General features: G+C 51.1%; 1 protein-coding gene across 1 annotated transcript; it reads left to right on the top strand.

Annotated features, from left to right (window-relative positions):
* The first annotated feature begins 9,303 nt into the window (after positions 1 to 9,303).
* PGC (progastricsin) lies at positions 9,304 to 17,660 on the top strand. The gene is made up of 9 exons (XM_031434726.2): positions 9,304 to 9,447; positions 10,951 to 11,101; positions 11,471 to 11,588; positions 12,514 to 12,632; positions 13,125 to 13,324; positions 14,560 to 14,682; positions 15,250 to 15,397; positions 16,407 to 16,505; positions 17,338 to 17,660. The coding sequence occupies exons 1-9, from the start codon at positions 9,389 to 9,391 to the stop codon at positions 17,491 to 17,493; spliced, it is 1,173 nt and encodes a 390-aa protein (XP_031290586.1). The 5' UTR covers positions 9,304 to 9,388; the 3' UTR covers positions 17,494 to 17,660.
* Positions 17,661 to 18,225: the final 565 nt, after the last annotated feature.

Here is an 18,225-nt window from a genome sequence, read left to right as displayed (position 1 = left end):
TGTAGGGAACCAGGTCACTGACTGGTGCTCCCTGGGCTGCGTGGCTGTCATGGACATAGGCATCTCCCTCATCATTGTCCCTGAGAAGATTCTAGGTCAGCTGACATAGCTTATCAGGGTCTTAGGTAACAGCTGAGGAGAGGGAGGCAACCCCCGGCCCCGGCCCCCCAATCCACTGTCACTGGGAAGTCAAAGGACACTGACCTGAGGGGCTTCTTCCAAGTCCCCTGAGGGTTTGTATGTCATTTACCTGCCAGCTGCTTAATCTCCCTGCCCTGCCCCCTCACCCTCAAAAGCTCCCCCAGCAACAGCCCTTTCCTCATATTTCTGCCCTACTTGCTTGGACTCCGTCTTGGTGCCTTCACTGGGGCATTTATCAGGGCTGGGGAAATACCTGCCGGGCGGGGAAGAGGAGGGTTGGAAGGTTGGAAGACAAGGCGGGGAAGGATTTGAATGCAGGGTGGATTTCTGGATTGTGGGACCAGCTACCTCTGCCCCCGGAGCCCTGGGGGAGCAGATTCTGACCACCCGTCTCCGCCTCCCTCATGATTTCTTCAGTTTGTCACCAACCGCAGCAGTGGCCAGAGCCTGCCCACTGTTACCTGCATCATCAAAGGCAACCACTTCCCCCCTCGGCCCTCAGTACCTCATCCCTGTGATTCTCCCCATCTCCCTCCCCCTTCTCCGTACCTGGCCTTGGGGGAAAGCCCCAGGGGGCCAGGTGGGAAGGGAGCACATTTGTAGCCCATAGAGTTCTGGGACATCAGATTTGCATAAGATCTTAGCTGTAATACCAGGAACCTCTTCCACAAGGGTAATACCAGGTACCACCATTTATCCAGAGCTTTCTGAGATGCAAAATGTGTAGTGGTTGAGGTCCCATCCATCTGCATTGGGATCTTTGTTCTATCACTTCTGAGCTTTGTGACCTTGGGCAAGTCATTTAGCTTCTCTGAGCCTCTATTTCCTTATCTGTAAAATAAAGACAATACAGTGTTTATCTCATAAGCTCCTGGTGAGATTAAATATACTGGTGGATATAAAGCCATTAGAGCAGGGCTAGGCTCAGGTTGAGCACCCTGTAAGTGCTGGTGACTGTTTCTGGTTCAGGTGCAGAGCCAAGGGTCTGTGTATATTCGTTCTTCAAGCTCTCATGATAGTCCTAGAAATGAGTGCCACCATCATTCCCACAGGTGGTCACTCAGCCCCTTCTTAAACCCGAGACTTGGCACTTAAAACGTGTGGGCTGTCCCCATTCCACTGGCCCAAGAAGTAGGGCGGACAGTGGGTCCTCTTTAGATTACTCAAACCTCCAAATGTTGTGGGCTGGGCCCCCCTTCTCTCCCAGCCTTCGAACTTGCTCCTAATTAATAAATATACATTTAGTATCTTCTGTTCTCCACTGAGGGGGACACAAAGATGGGAGGAGACACCACCCTTCTTTCTGAACACCCGTGATTAATTGCTTATGTATGAAATGACAGCTAAAAGTGCAAGATGTGCTCAATGCCATAGAGATCAGTGTTTTTCAAATTACAGCTCATAACTCATTAGAAGTCAATTTAGTTGATTGAAACTAGCACTTTAGAAATCAATAGAGTAGAAAAATTAGTGTTCATTACATGTACTATGGATTAGAATTTTCATGGGGGTGAAGCTTTTGTTTTAGTTATATATTGTATGTATGTGTACATAAGGCTATAGTGTAACTTGTATTTTTAGCTGTGGGTTGTGGTAAAAAAAAGTCTCAAGGGCTCAGCTCTGGTGATCAGGCCTCTGTTTCCTTTAGTGGGCCCCTCTACTATACTCCAGCCTCACTGGCCCTATCACTGCATCTTTCCTACCTGAGGTCCTTTACACATGCTATTTTGCCTACCAGAAATATTCTTTTCTCACTCTCTTCACTTGCCTAACTTGTATTCATTGCGCAGAACACAATAATGGATCACATTATCCTGTTCCCTCAACAGATGGGGAAACTGAAGCTCAGAGAGGTTAAGTGATTTGCCCAATGTCACACAGCCAGCTAGAGGTGGGCTGGGGTTTGAACCTAGTCTTCTCTGATTTCAGAGCTCAGATTTTTCCTTAACCCATGAGACTTACTTGCTAACAGCTTCACTCCTTTCCTCCAGGTCAGTGCAGTAATGGTCTCGGGGGGTTCCAGTCCACATACCTGCTCTCAGAGAGCAGCCAGCCCCTATGGCTCCCTGACGACATCTTCCTGAGGGTCTGCTACTCCATCTGTGTTGTGGGCAACAACAAGGTGGGCCTGGCCGCTGCTAGATAGACTGGCTCTGCCTAAGTCCCTGGTCAGAGGCACGCCTTCTGGGAAGCTAGGGAGCCCCCATATTTTCACTCACTCCAGCCAAACTCTGTTTCTCAGGACTGAGCACTGAGAGACCCCAAATGAAGCAGCTATAGGCTCTGCCTTTGGGTTAAATGGAGGGGGGTCAGATCACTTTGACTTTCATGCCCACTCAGTATAGGTCATTGGGTCCCAAATATGTCATTCAAATACCACCCTGATGATTTTTGTATTATCTGCATGTGGCCACTGGTTAGAATCTGCTGATGTGGGGATGCGGGAGAGGCCACGCCAAGTCTCCCTGCCAGCTCTCCGGCTTGGGCAAGGTGCCATTTCTGGAGATGTGGGACAGTAGTTCAAGAGGAGGTTGAGCCGGCAGTGTGGACAGAGCCAGACAGGGAGCCCCCACTAGGCAGGATGACTGACCCTGTGCTCACAGTGTTCCCACCTGTCAAATGGAAATGGCCACCTCTGGGCAGTGCTTTGGTAGGAAGAACAGGCTGGGAGTTTCTGACTAGATTTCACATCTAGGAGACTGCCCCTCCCTGTGGGGCCCAGGGCTGGAGAGGAGGAGGGGAGGGAGAAATCTGACACCTAGTCTCCAGGGTGGGCCCCCCCCCCACAGGGCCCTCAGGTAACTGCAGACTCTGACCCTCTGCACAGTGGCCTGCCTGGGAAACTCACTCTTCGGTGACAAGGATTTCAGGCTGCAATCTGCCGCTTCCTGACATTTGTCGGTTAGGAGGGTGTCACGGACACCTATGAAATCATGGCTGTGATGAATCTGATACACATCTGAGCTGAAATCTATTATAATCAGTACACAGCTATGCAGAAAAGACATGTTCATCCTCATTGCCCCTAATGTCATCTCTGCTTCTCTGCTGAGGTCGACAGTGCTATCACGGATGGATGTGCAGTGTCTGCATTGGCCTGGGACTCCCTGAGCAAGGACTGCCTCCCCACTTCACCTTTGGGGGAATCTCTGAGGACAGATGTTCTGTCTCCTTGCTTCTCTTCCTTCTAAAAGACTTTAGAAAACTTTCACTTGAGGCTTAATACACATACATACAGAAAGGTGCATGTATCATGAGTACAGAGCTCACTGACTTCTCACAGACCCACGTGACCGGAACACCATCAGACCTCCCCAAAGGTCCGTTTTCTTCTTCAGTCCCTGCCCCCAGCCCTCTGCCCGATTTAAAGAAAAAGATTCTAACTCAGCTGGTATTTATGGAGGGCATGCTATGTGCTAGCACTTTTATAACCATGGTTTTATTGGATTATTACAGCAACCCTGAGGGGCAGACGACTAACCTTGTCTTACAGTCAGGGAAACTCAGGCTCACAAAGGGTAACTTAAGTGTCGGGGTCAAAGGGTCAGCCAGTGGTGGAGATTGATCTTCTAAAGTCAATTCCATATCACATGTCACCATCACATTCTTTAATGTGTGCAGAGAGAGGGGAATGAAGAGTTAGAAGGAAGGCCCAGAGTTCATCAGAAATAAATCTGCATGGACATCTCTGAGGTTATTTGCCCCAAAACATCCCTTACTTCTTCTGGGAGCTTATCCTGTTTACATTCTTCAAGATGCTTCCTGAGATTGCTGCCACGTTCCTACAGGGCTCTGCCAGCTGGCCACACGTGGTTGGTTCAGGGGTGGGTACCTAACCGAAGAGGGGCCAGAGAGCTTTCTTGGGAATTTTGGTTTCATTCTTTCTCTGGAAATGTAAAACTCAGCTGCAGTGGCCAGTTAGGAGAAATCCAGCCTACAGTGAGAGAGAGAGAGAGAGAGAGAGAGAGGAAGTAAGAATGAGAAGCAAAGGTCCTGATGGTGTTTGGATCCCAGACTCCAGTTGATCCCGAGGCTCTGCCCCATCCTTCCCCTTCCTGCAGCTGGGCTGCAGTATGACACACCTTGCCATCCATCCAAAGCATCCCCTTTCAACCTAAGCCAGATAAGAAGCTGTTGTCTGCTAGCAAAGGTACATTAATCAATAGACCAGAGAAAACAACAATCTGGCTATTTATCCATTTATACACAGAGAGATCAGTTTCCAGCTATTTAAGGTATAGATGCATAAAATGGACTTTTCTGGGGAATGGGGATAGGGTAACCTACCTTGTGGGGTTTTGGGGAGGTTGTCTGATTCAACAAATATAAAGTACCCTGCCTGGCACAACTTCAATGATGGGGTATTTTGGTAGGGGAGGAAGAGCCTATTTTAAAACCTTGAACCTAACTCTCCCTTACAGTAGAGTTCTAATTAATAAATGTAGAAGGAATGATGGGAATAGAAAACACCGTTAGGCAAGCATCACAATAATGACTATTGCAGGTAAGAACCAATAACAGATATTCAAATTGGTGGGCAGAAGAATGATGAGACCCGGGATACTTGTGTGGTCTCAAAGTGTCTCCTCAGAAGACACTTATTCATTATCAAGGGAAAGATAGTTGCTGTAGAGTAGAGAAACCTGGTAGACCTCACCGTAACCAAGTTACTAAGGTTGACTCACCAGTAATAAGACCCACCCACATCATGCACCTCCCGAGATCATGCACTGAAAAGGGTATATCACCTCGGTGGCTTCTGCTCCAAAATGCATGCCCTCAAGCTCATCATGAGGAAACATCAGAATAACCTAAACTGAGGGACATTCTACAAAAATAACAGATGAGTGCTTTTTTAGAAGTAGCAAGGTCATAAAAGACAAAGAAAAACCAAGGAACTGTCACAGATTAGATTAAGGCATGAAAACGAAATGTAATATGGGAACCCAGATTGGATCCTGAATCAGAAAAAGGACATTAGTGGGGAAACTGGTGAAATTGAAATAAGGTCTATAAATTGGTTAATAGTATTAGATCAGGGTTAATTTCCTGGGTCTGATCAGTGTACTATGGCTATGATGTAAGATGTTAGCATTAGGGGATTCTGGATGAGAGGTATACAGGAACTCTCTGTACTGTGTAACTTTTCTGTAAGTCAAAAATTATATCAAAAGGAAAAAGAAGCATAAATCCTTGAACTTGGAAAAAAAACCCTCAGATCCAGTTTGTCCCCAGTAGGTTTGATTGAATTAATGATGTAAATATAAAACAAAATGTAAGGAAAAAACTATGAAACCAAGTTGATAGCGGACTCTGTACCTAAAATTTATATAGACAGCTGCCAAAGATGTAAGGTTTATAAAATGCCTGTCCCTAGAGATGAGGCGAGGGCTCTTAGCTCTGTGAACTTACCGCAGGGATCAGAATAGACAGAGGAACTCAGACCCCTGGCCCCATCTCACCCACTGCAAGAGATCCCTCTTCTAGTGTTCCTCGAAAAGTGCTCCTTTAGCCTCTGCTTGAATGACTCGGGTGATGAGAACTTCACTACTCTCTTCCTTTGGTTGATGTTAGGTTTGTGCCCAAGCGCTCTGATGGAAATGAGAAATTAGAATCAACCCACATGAATAGGGCTAGGTAATGCTAGCTACCGAGATATTAGAGCACTGTGCAGCCACTGAACGTGATAAGAACATGGCTTATCTCAATTCTCGGAAGTGTGTACGTAGTAATCTGAAGTAACAAGAGCAGAAGTAGCATTTACAAACTGATTACAGCAATGTCAAAATCTAAGTGTGTACATTAAGAGCCAGAAGATAATTTAGTCCTTTAGAATGGTGCAGAGAGTTGTAGTTTCAAGTTGCCTTGAATTTTTTTCAAGTGGTATATGTATAGAATTCAAAATGAAATTTTGTATCCAGAATTTAAAAAACAGAAACACCTCTATTAACGGACTTGGGAATTGTCATTTCAAGACTGAGAATGGTGGTGTGGAGCACTAGTTTGGGAAGAATCCTAAGGCCATGTCTCAACACCATGGGCAAGAGTGATCTGTTTGATTAGTGATGCCTGCCATGGATGAAGAATTAGCAGTTGCAGTGAGCATGCTAGTAGCTGTCATCTCATTGAGACACGCCCAGCAACCAGTGTCACTTTTATAGTCACTCTGAAAGGTGAATGAGCTGTTTAAGGAGCCATGTGAGGGAAAAAACCTCTTCTTCTGGTGACAAGTGGTGGGATTTAAGGCAAGTCACTGGGATAGAAGATGGTATAAAATAAATACCATAAGGGGAGGAAAAGCAAAGTCCTCCATGAAGGGACCAGTTTGAGAGTGGGTGGGAACAGGAGGGAAGGCTTTGTGGCATTCGTACTGGGTCTTGAAGGATGAGAGGATTTTGCAGGTGGAGATGCTCGGGAAAGGTGTTGCAGGTGGAGGGCCAGCATGGATAAAGGCATGGGGGTTCAAAAACAACAGGCCTCCTTGGGAGCAAGTGAGGAGGTCGTGATGACTGGAGCACAGAGCGTGTATAGGCTAGAAGTAGAAGATGAGCATGGACATGCAGGGAGGGGCCCGACTGAGTGTGTCCTGAAGGCCAGGGTGATGGGTTTGGATTTTATTTATTTGGTCCCAGGGAGGCTTTGATGTGTTTTGAGAGAGGTGGTGCTTAGAAGGAGAGGAGACCAGAGGTGATGAGAAAATGCCTCTTTCCTGGGAGATCATCACTATGAGAGGACCCCAGCCCCTGGATTTTGACACAATCCCTTTGGAGCATGGGGTGGAAATCAGAGCCCTGGTATACTGGGATGAGGGAGATCTAATCAAGCCCCATGGAGAACAATCCCATGGGCTCCATCTATTGCTCAGGATTTCCTGAGCTCTGGGCCAGGTACAGGGAGGGGAGAGCTGCAGTCTCTGCCTTTTAGAAGTTTCTAGTCTATGGAGTGAGGAAATATACCTCTGGAAACAACTGGAAACCGATCCTAGACAGGGTGTGATCCGTCACCAATGGGAGGGCCCCAGCTGGGTGTGCAGTGTTTAGGGGTAGATGATAAATTTGGTGGGGAGCCAGTAGGTCAGGCTTCCTGTCCTTGGTGGGAGGTAGCTCTGGATGACTTCTAAGATTTCCTCAGACTCTGCGCATCCCTGGCTCTAGGAGGAGAAGTCCTGAAGGATGGGCAGAACATGGACACGTAGAAGGAAGAGAAGTGGGCATTCCAGGAAGGGGAGTCTGGTGGATAGTGGTGCAGTCCAGGGAAGACAAGGACTTGGGTTGTATGGGGACACCGAGCTGTCAGGTCAGGCTGGATAGGCAGGGGCTGCCGAGCTCCAGGGCCTGGTAGCCAAACAGGGTGCCCTGGCTCAATGCAGTAGGCCAGGGCTACGCAGAAGGGATGTGATGTGACTGGAATTTGGGGACAGTTAGCCTACAGTCATCAGACTCCTAGTGTCCTTCCAGATAAGGAAAGGGTCCTTGGAGGCCCATGTTGGGGAGTCTGGTTGGACTCATAAGACTTAGGGGACCCCATGGATTCTGCTATATTCATTCTATGAATATAGGATGTGGCATGATTCCAAGGATCCTATGACTTTCTTTTGCCTACTCTTCCAAATCTGCAGATTCTTCCACCCCAGGGAAAGCACTCCCCCCTTACCTTGCCTTCCACCCAAGTCCAACGTGCCCCTGGAGACTTCAGGGAGGAATGCAGGGAGCTGATTTGTCCTTGAGACACAATCAGGCCGGTACCTCTTTCTCTGTGTGCCAGGCCCAGGCAGACTGCTTGTGCCCCCGCCATCCTCCATTACAGGGCTCGGGGAGGCTCTGGGGCTCTGGCTGGGCAGTGGCTGGACAGGCCTGCCAGAATGGAAAGTCTCCACTGGCAGGCCTGGTTTTGGCCTTCTGCCTGGGGCTCAAGGGCCTGACAAATCTCTTTGGAGCCCTGAGTGAGGGGTACAAGGTGGCAGAGAGGGTACTGGCATGGGGACTTTTTTCACTCATCCCAAAATGGAGAGTTCTTCTGTGCCAGGTAAGAGGATGCTGGGCCAGCTCCAGGTTACCTCAGGCAATGAGAAACTTGGAGCAGGGCATCAGGGAGGACCCGAGGGGGAGGGACTGAGGACACAGCAGATCAAGCTTGGGAGCAGGAGAAAGGGCAACAAGGGCCGGGGTAATGGGGGACAGAGGCACTTTAGGAGAACTAAAGACACGGGCAGAGATGCAGTGGGACAGAAGGAGAGAGACGATGAGGAACAGAAGCAGGGGCCTGCATGTCCCCTCTTCCCGTGCCCCTGCCCAGGCCTCCTGCTGTTCCAGACTAGTGCGAGAGGCACAACTAAAAACCAGTGCAGCTTACACTGTGGGTATGTCCTGAGCATTTGCTGAATTAGAATAAAAATTTCTCCAAATTTCTCCTTTTAACCAGGAAAGCATCCAAAGCTTCCCCAAGCAGCCCTGATTTCAGCCACTGGCGATCCAGCCCTGCGCTAACAATACCGCCATCATCACCACCATCGGCATCACTCTCAGCACCTCCGTTACTCCATTATCATTACCATTATCTTAGCTACTGACCCCATCATCCCCCAGACACCGCTATCTGCATCCCTCAGGGACTTGGGGATGCTTGCTGGAACGAGGACTTGAATCAGAAACTCTGAGTGAATCACCCATAGACTAGGGATCCTCAATGGTTTTGCTCCTGAAAGGAACATTTGGCAAGGCCTGGAGGCATTTGTGGTTGTCACAACTGGGGAACTGCTGCTGGCATCTGGTGGGTAGAGGCCAGGGATGCGGCTAAACATCCTACAGTGCCCACAAAACAGAGCTTTTTGTTCCCAAATGTCAGAAGTACTTGTCTGCAGATCATATGGCCCTCACTCTACCCTCCTCTGGCCCTCACCCCAAAATGCCCACATCACACCTCTGGTTCCCAGACGAGGAGTGATCTTTGCCACTCCATCTTATGGAGACTTTGTTCTCTTATCGCTGGCACCTCCTGGGCTCCATGTTTGGATTGAAAAGTCAATAAGATGAAAAGTCCTTTGCAGCCACCGTCGCAAGAGAAAACAGAGAAACAATTGATACGTGGAGCCCAGGGTGCGCCCAGGATGGAGGTCATGCTTGCCGAGGGCAGGGAGGCAGGGCCTGGGCTGGGTCCCGGGGGTATAAAGGATGAAGGAGTATTACTCGGGCCCTCACTGTGAGTGACGGCACAACTTCGCCGCTGCGGCCAGTTGGGAATCAGCATCATGAAGTGGATGGTGGTGGCTTTGGGCTGCCTCCAGCTCTTGGAGGCAACACTGATCAGGTGAGTCTGGGGCCTGGCTGCTGGGGCAGGAGACTGGAGTTCTGCAAGGGGAGAACTTCCTCTGCTCTGGGATTCCTGCCAGGGGCAGGGGAGGCTCCCTGAGTCAGTGTGGGATAGGACTCAGAGGTGGGAGGAGATACAGCCTCTGCCTTCAGCAAAGCTCCAGTCAAAGGGAGAAGCACCATCCTTTCCCCTACTGATGAGAAAAGATGGACCTGAAACAGAGAGAGTAGGGGTGGCTACCACCCAAGCAGACCCTGGACGGCTGGTACGATTATTATCTGGAGAGGGACATATTTGCTAAAAGTTTCCTTAAGGCCCTCAATTTATTTGGCCAATGCCAAAATCATCAAAGCAGAAACACCCGGTAATGTAAACTCTACACGCTGAGGTGTCGGGGAAAGGGGACAGGGTGGCACGGCTCACAGGACATCAGGAGGGCTCTCGGCCCACCACACTGCCTGCTATTCCATCACTAAAGAGAGGTTTTTGTTTTTGTTTTTGTTTTTGTTTTTTTTGGTGAAGAGATGGCACTTCTCAGAAACTTCTTTAATAGGCCAATTAGTTCACAGTGGTGGCATGAAGCTACTATCAGCCTTCATAGCTCAAGGTGAATGGGTTTAGTAGAGATTTCCGGAGAATGCAGAGTCTTGAGGGAATGGGGAAGAGATGGGGAAGGAAGTGAAAGAAGCAGGAATTCCAGAGCCTGGAGCGAGGCCTGGGTGGGCCCGCAGAGCCCTCTAGGCAGTGGCAGCAGGCAGGACTGGGAGGACGTGGGCAGAAACCGATAATTCACAAGTTCTAGTTCCAGAGCTGATTTGGGCTCCAGCCCACTCAGGCCAATTCCTTCAGTGTCCCAGTGTCCTGAGAGGAGCAGGGATTAGCCCCAGGCCAGACAATTAGCAGCAGGTGCAGAACTAGGACCCTGTCTTCTGAGTCCCTGTCTAGTGCTGTTCCCCTGAGCCCACGCTCTGACATATTCAGCTGGTGCCAGGTGCCTGAGGGCCACCACACAAGAGGACTCTCTTTGGGGTGAATTTTGCCATCTCTAAAACCTTTTTAAAAAATTCACATACCCGGCAAAGGGTGATGTTGGATGTCCCTCCCCCTTTCCTGGGAAAGAGTTCATGGGATACCTGAGAGTGAGGGACCAGGGTGGGATGAAGATCCTTCGGGTGGGCTGGGGACATGCATGGGTGAAAGGAATTGTTTTCTGAATCTCAGAGCAAGTCCTGAGAAGGGTTTTGAAAGAAAGAGAAAGAGAGAGAAAGAGGAAGAGACACAGAGAGAGAAAGAGACAGAGAGAGACAGCCTGAGACAGAAATGCCAAAAGAGGGAGACACACAGACACATACAAGAGACAGAGGGACAGAGTGGCAGGAAGCCTGAGGCATGCAGTTAGAGATGGGTAGAAAAAGACAGAGGGAGAGAAGGAGAGAGAGATTGGGGTATTAGAGATGTAGGAAAGAGGGAGGCCCTGCACTGATCCCAGGCCTTCCGCAGAGTCCCCCTGAAGAAATTTAAGTCCGTCCGCGAGACCATGAAGGAGAAGGGCCTGCTGGAGGAGTTCCTGAGGACCCACAAGTATGACCCCGTCCAGAAGTACCGCTTTAGTGACTTCAGCGTGGTCTCTGAGCCCATGGCCTACATGGATGTGAGTTCTGACCCTCTCTGGGGCTCCCCATCTCCCTGCTGCCAAAGGCTGAAGGCTGGGCCAGGGCTGTGAGCTGCACCCTTCCTCTCTGCACCCTCCCACCCAGCCCCTGGGGCCTGCCCCCCTCTCTCAGACCTGCCAGGCTGACAGACCTTTGCGGCTGCCCTGGGCAGGCATGGACCGGGGGTCTGTGGATTCTGGGCAAGTGTGGAGGGCAGGCTCTGGCTCCCACGTCTGGTGTGGGCTGTGGGGCGGGGCTGGCCACTCTGCTGCTCTGCCTGTGGAAGAGGCTGGGCCTGCCTGTCCCTAGATCCCCCAACCCGGAGCTAACAGCCTGCCCCATGCCCTCTCCCCGCCCCCTACCCCTAGGCTTCCTACTTTGGTGAGATCAGCATCGGGACCCCACCACAGAACTTCCTGGTCCTTTTTGATACTGGCTCCTCCAACCTGTGGGTGCCCTCTGTCTACTGCCAGAGCCAGGCCTGCAGTGAGTGCCGGGCCGGGCAGGGGAGGGTGGCGGGCAGGGCCGGGCACTGACACCCTCTGAGGAAGGGCTGCTCTTCATAAAGACTGCTGGGGGTGCTTCAGTACTGGAAAGGACCAGGGACTTGTCCAGGGCCACTGAGCATGCCCAAGCCAGAGGAAGAAGCTGTCCATGGAGCTGGGCAGCCCCTCTGCCTTCCCTACTCACCAATATATATTCCTTCACCTCCTCCAGCCCAGCCCTGCCCACTCCACTCTGTTCTGGGCTCTGCCATTCCATCCCACTCTGTTCTACAACTTTCTTTCTATTCTACTCCACCCCACTATTTACTAAGTTCTTACCGAGCATCTCCAAGGGACACGGGAGAACAATATAGATGTGGTCCCCCTTCCTAAGGCTGTATTTGGAGACAGGAGATGTTCACTTCCCAAGGCTGCCTTGTTCCCTGCCAAAGCCTTGGGGGTTGAGTCTTGACTACTCTGGCCCAGAAAGTCCCTCGTTGGCCCCACCCTACACTATCTCAGGATCCCGCTGTGGCCAGCTTCTCAACGGCAGGGGTGAGACGAGGGTCAGGGAATGCACCAATGCCCTGGAGGTTCATTCACTCTTTCATCTGGTGAGCAATTTCTCGGCACTCACCGAGTGTCAGGAGATCTGCTAGGGGCCAGGAAGACAGAGATAGAGTCTATGCAAACTGCCCACAGGGAGGTCACCGTCCTAGGGCATCCCAGGGTTCTCTAAGTCAGAGAGGACTTTGGGGTCAAGGCTGGCCAGTTCCTGTGGGCCTACCAGTGCTGGCCACCACCTGACTTGGTAGCTGGGGGTTGCTGAGGCCCCAGGGTGTGAGCATAGGCTGCAAGACAAGTGGGCAGCTCTGCGGGCCTGAAAGTAGGCCAGCCTGACATCCTGAACTTTCCCTCCCTTGCAGCCAGCCACACACGCTTCAACCCTAGCCTGTCCTCCACCTACTCTACCAATGGGCAGGCCTTCTCCCTGCAGTACGGCAGTGGCAGCCTCACCGGCTTCTTTGGCTATGACACTCTGATGGTGAGTGATGTTGGCCGCTCCTGACCCCAGGACGTGGGGAAGGTAGACTGGGGCTGTAAGCTGGATTCTAACCTCACAGGTCTCAGAGTCTGATGGGGAGACTTAGCTGGGGACCCTGAAATATATGGAAAAACACCAGTGCTCTACTGTACAGGCCAGGAAATCAGTACAATAAGGGCTCATCTATTCACACACTGAACCCTCCCTGAGGGCCATCAAGTGCCAGGCACCAAGGACACCACCATGATTGGGACAACCTGGTCCTTTTCTTTAAGGAGCTTAAAGCCTAGGGAAGGAGAAGATTGGGTTGAGGGGTGCTACAGCAGTCAGGGAAGGCTTCTCAGAATAGAATGTGGCTCTGGCAAAGCTACCAAGAAGGGAAGAAGCAGAGGTGTGGGAGGTTTGGAGAAGAGTCTTGCAGGACCTGGGGAGGAGTCTGGGGAGGTGAGTGGAGTTACATTCACCACCTCCCATCCTCTGTGCCTCTTCCAGGTCCATGACATCAAGGTCCCCAACCAGGAGTTCGGCCTGAGTGAAAATGAGCCGGGTACCAATTTCCTCTATGCGACGTTCGATGGTATCATGGGCATGGCCTACCCTGCCCTGTCCACGGATGGGGCCACCACCGCCCTGCAGGGCATGCTGCAGGAGGGCGCCCTCACCTGCCCAGTCTTCAGCTTCTACCTCAGCAGGTAAGGAACTGCCTGGTGGTCCCCCCGCTGCCAGCCCACTCCCCCCACAGTCCTGTTCGGCTGAGGCTCAACACTGGGGTTTGGAGGCCTCCTAGCAGGCATTTGGCAGGGCCTTCCCTCCTGGGCCTCTGACTTCCCCACACCCCCACTCTGCCCCACCCCTGCATCTGTCCCCAGCCTACTCGGACTCCTCTTTGCATTTCTTGGCTAGGACAGAATTGTTCCTTTCTCTGGTTGAACCCTGCTTTGAGTATTGCTGTTGATTCTTTGTACCTCTTGGGTTTGCCTCCTGCCCAGAGCCCCAGTGAGCTCATTTCCTTCTGATCAAATGTTTTCTACCTGGACACCTCTTTTGTGTAGTTATCTATTGCTTCATCTCTTTTGATCTATTGTTCTAGCCAGGCCCTGGAGTCCTCCGGGCTAGGTCCACCATGAACTCCTCACGAGCTGTTACCCTCACCACAAACACAAGCAAACATAGTTATTCATATGGATGGGCTCCGGAGCTGGGCGGTGGGGTTGAGGGTGCGGCCTGAGATGGACTTTCCTTCTTTCCTCTCCAGAATTAGACAACCATCTTCTAGAGACAGTCAGCATCTACTCTCTGGGGCTTAGTCACTTCGATCTGACTTTCAACAGTATTATCCTGGTCCTAGTGTTGTTGACTGATTCTCCACCTCTGTTGACAAGTACTCTGAATTTAGCCTTTAGGCGCTCGGCCCAGTTCCACACCAGATTCACTGCTGCCTAACAGGGGAGGTCCTGCCCTCCCCTGCACCCGGGCCCTACCTCCCTCCAAATCCAGGAGGAAAATAACAAGCCAGGCCCGAGTCAGGCTCCCGTTGCGTTCCACCAGCAGCATGAAGTGAAAGGGAGAGGAGAAGGCGGTGTGGGGCAGGGCAGGGGCCAGATGACTAGCAGCTTCCCCAGATGCAACACTTTGTGGAGCAGCAGCATCTAGGAACCTGAGGCACAAGGAATTCTGAAGGGCCCAGCCTGGGAGCTGCAGTCAGAGGTTGGGAGACACTGCCCCGCCCTCAGGGAACCCAGTCTGAGGGGAGACACAGCCCTGTCCTCAGGGAGCCCCAGCCTGAGGGGAGACACAGCCTTGCCCTGAGGGAGTCCCATTCTGCAGCCAGGGCAGGACCTCTGTTTCCCTCTGAGTGTGACTGCTCAAGAGAGAAGTCCTTTTCCACAGCCACTCCCTGATTCACCTTTCACTTTACTTCCTGCAGCCAGCAGAGCTCTCAAGACGGGGGAGCAATTGTCTTTGGGGGTGTGGACAACAGCTTGTACACGGGGCAGATCCACTGGACCCCCGTCACTCAGGAGCTGTACTGGCAGATTGGCATTGAGGAGTGAGTCTGCAGTGGGCCTGGGGACGTGGTCTTCCTCCGAGCAGGCTTTGAGGCACTTCATGCCACATGCACACATCCAGGTACCGCTGGAGGGCCGGGACAGAGGACCCCAGAGGCCTGCACCCTCACAGACTTTTGGCTGGAATTTCAAAGCCCAGCTCAGCCTGGAGAAGACAGGTGGGGTGGGGACAATAAAGGAAGGGGCAGGACTTGGAATCCCAGACATTTCAGACCCTGTAGTCCAACCCGAAGGGCTTAGAGATTAGAAACTGGGGTGTGTTGGCAGGGGGGACTAATTTGCTCCAAGTACTTGCAATGAATCAGTAGTCTTGGTCTTCAGTGTTACTAGGACTGTCCCTGGAACTTTTTAGAAAGAGATTCAGTGGCCATTTGGTGGCCTTCGACGGACTCTGGTATGAGGCAGGGGGATGGCTGGACTGACCTCTGCATAGTTCTTACCTTTCTGAGGTGCACCTTGATTCTGTTTCTCCCTCAGTGTGGGAAGGCCGAGCCCCCAGATGCTCTGAGCTGGGAGGTGCTAAGGCCACCCATCTCCTCACCATTCAGGTTCCTCATTGGCGATCAGACCTCTGGCTGGTGCTCCCAGGGCTGCCAAGCCATTGTGGACACCGGCACGTCTCTGCTCACCGTGCCCCAGCAGTTCATGAGTGCCCTTCTGCAGGCCACGGGAGCCCAGGAGGACCAGTACAGACAGGTGTGTGTGGTGGAGGAGGGCCCCTTCCCTAGGAGAGGCCAGCCAGGGGGCATTTATGGTTTCTCTTGGGAGCACAGGAATAGCCTGATTCTTGGCCTCCATGTTTCTAGCTACCCCAAGGCACTGGAGGTGGGGGCCTGGGGATGACTGGGGCTGGGGGTTGACTGGTGGCTTGAAGGGGGCAGATGCTTGTGCTAAAGGGATATAAGGAGGTGATTACTAAGCAGAATTTCCTCTGAGCTTCTGCCCCTCAGAGGAAACAGGTTAAATACCTACCAGGCTTTGTGGTAAGAGTGAAATAACTAGAATATGGAGCCAAGCCTGTGAGTGACAAGGGATAATCCTTCAGTCCACATCTCCTTTACCTCCACAGGGCAATGCTCCCTAATTCCTGTCCTGTCCTGAGTCCACCAAAGTGTTTGCCTAATTAATGCATTCCCATTAACTTTGGAGGACTAATGGGCTATGCTTTCTATAGACCTATGCGTTTTATTTATTTTATTTTATTTTTAATTTTAATTTTTAATTGAAGTATAGTCAGTTTACAGTGTTATGTCAATTTCTGGTGTACAGCCTACATATATTTGTTTTCATATTCTTTTTCACAAGTTACTGTAAGATACTGAATATAATTCCCTGTGCTATACAGTATGAACTTGTTGTTTATCTATTTATTTATCTAATATATATATTAGTTAATATCTGCAAATTGTAAACTCCCAATTTATCCCTCTGCATAGATCTATGTGTTTTAAAAGCACACAATCTCTCTTGGGGGAAATTCAGGCAAGAACCATGTTTTGGAGTGGGAAAGATGCTTGGGTCTCCCCAAATCCCACCCTCTGTAAGTGAATCCTCATGTGTAATGCCAGCAGTGTTGGTGTTGCAACCTCCAGTCCAAAAGCAAGCCTGGGGCTCAGGCCTGGGAACAGAGGGGCTGAGGTGATGGGGCTGGCAGGTGCTCTCAGGTCGGAGATGAAGCAACCTGGGCCCCCGTTCCTCTCTGCAGTTTCTTGTGGACTGTAACAACACTCAGAGCCTGCCCACCTTCACCTTCATCATCAGTGGTGTGCAGTTCCCTTTGCCACCCTCCTCCTACATCCTCAATGTAAGTCCTGGCCCCTGCAGGCTGACCCAGCGGGGACACGAGCAGGGTGGGAGGGAAGGGTGGGGAGCCACAAATGCTCAGTCTCCTTACCTTGCCCCATTTCCTGACTCCTTGCAACATTGATTTATTTTCCCCACTCATTGATTCTAAACCCCATTTTCTGGAACAAGGCTGTGAAATATTATTCACAGTAATGATTATTAGTAATTAGTGGGGAGAGGCACTAGGCTGTTTGTCGAGCGCTTACAAAGGTCAGCCACTGAGTGAAGCCCTTGGCCTACCTTATCCCAATTCCTTCTCACACATTCAATAAGGGAGATACTAATTTCTATTTTACAAGTAAAAACTTGGAGGTTCAGGGGCGTAGGTATAGTTCAGTGGCAGAGCACTTGCTTAGCATTCACGAGGTCCTGGGTTCAATCCCCAGTACCTCCACTAAAATTAAAACAAAACAAACAAAAAACTTGGAGGTTCAGAGAGGTTAAGTAACCGACCCAAGGCAATACAGCTAGTCAGGGTGAAGCTAAGGTTTGAATCCAAGCTGGTCTGTCTCTAAGGCTTTACCACTAGGCTGACCTGCTCCAAATCAGGAGCAGGAGGGAGGCCATGGGCTCTCAGGGAGAGAAGACCCTGCAGAGCTTGCACCCACCCTTTCCAGAAATCCTCCCACCAGCCCTGGCTCTGGGGGCTCCGCTGGCCTGCGAGCCCTCAAGGGCAGACACTCTGGCTCCCCTGTTTCTGCATCTATGCTCCTGGCCTGGGGCTCAGGGCTGAGCAGCGCCCTGTCCATGTGTGAGTGGATGAACAACTATTGCTCTTCTGTGTTGTACAGAATGACGAAGGCTGCTGCACCGTGGGGGTCGAGGTCACCTACCTGCCCTCCCAGAATGGCCAGCCCCTGTGGATCCTCGGGGACGTCTTCCTCAGATCCTACTACTCCGTCTACGACATGAGCAACAACAGGGTGGGCTTCGCCACTGCCGCCTAGACTCAGGGCCTGGACGCCTGGGCTCCCTCCTCCCTCTCAGCCCCCTGCCCCACGTGGGGCTTTCTCTCTGTGCTTCTGCTCTGCATTCAGCCTTCCTTCTCTGGACTCTGGACTTTCTCTAACAATAAATTGTTCTTCTCCACGTTGGCCAGCCTGTGTTTCTAGAGGGCAGTTGTAGTCTGTAAGGCAGCTCCTGGTCTCAGGGAATGGGGAGAATGAGAGTCAGAGGCAAATGTGCCTGTGCTGGACCATGTTCTCCTTGAGTTGTGAGGTTTCCAGGGGGTCACTGAGATTCTAAGAGAAATGGGGCACAAGGTAGTGCTTAGGGATGGGCTCTGTACCCTCCAGAGTTTGGCGTCTGTTCACAGCTTCTCTCTAGGGAGGGATGACAGTGGGAGCAGTGGCATTGAGGCAGGGTATTCCTTTGTGATGGACAAATTAAAATGCTCTGCTGCTTAATTTACCAAACAGCCTCCAGAGTTACCCCATGCATGTCCACTAACAGTGTAATTAGGGGTCCAGTGCCTCCCAAATCTTAGGCCTCCATCTCTCTATCTGTGATCAAGTTTGCAGAGGAGCTTTCAGAGTAAGGCTGGATGCCAACATGCACCTGTAACAGTCGTGGGTCCCTTAGGGAGGAGAGTGATGCCACCAAAGCCTATTTCCAGGAGGGCTTCAGAAGGTCTTCAGCTGATCGTATTTTCACGCAGATCCCTGTGTCCCAGGGCCTGT

This window comes from Camelus dromedarius, chromosome 19 (genome assembly GCF_036321535.1).
Source record: "Camelus dromedarius isolate mCamDro1 chromosome 19, mCamDro1.pat, whole genome shotgun sequence".
Classification (NCBI taxonomy): Eukaryota; Metazoa; Chordata; class Mammalia; order Artiodactyla; family Camelidae; genus Camelus; species Camelus dromedarius.
The sequence above is the reverse complement of the archived record's forward strand: the minus strand, read 5'-3'. Positions and strand labels throughout refer to the sequence as shown.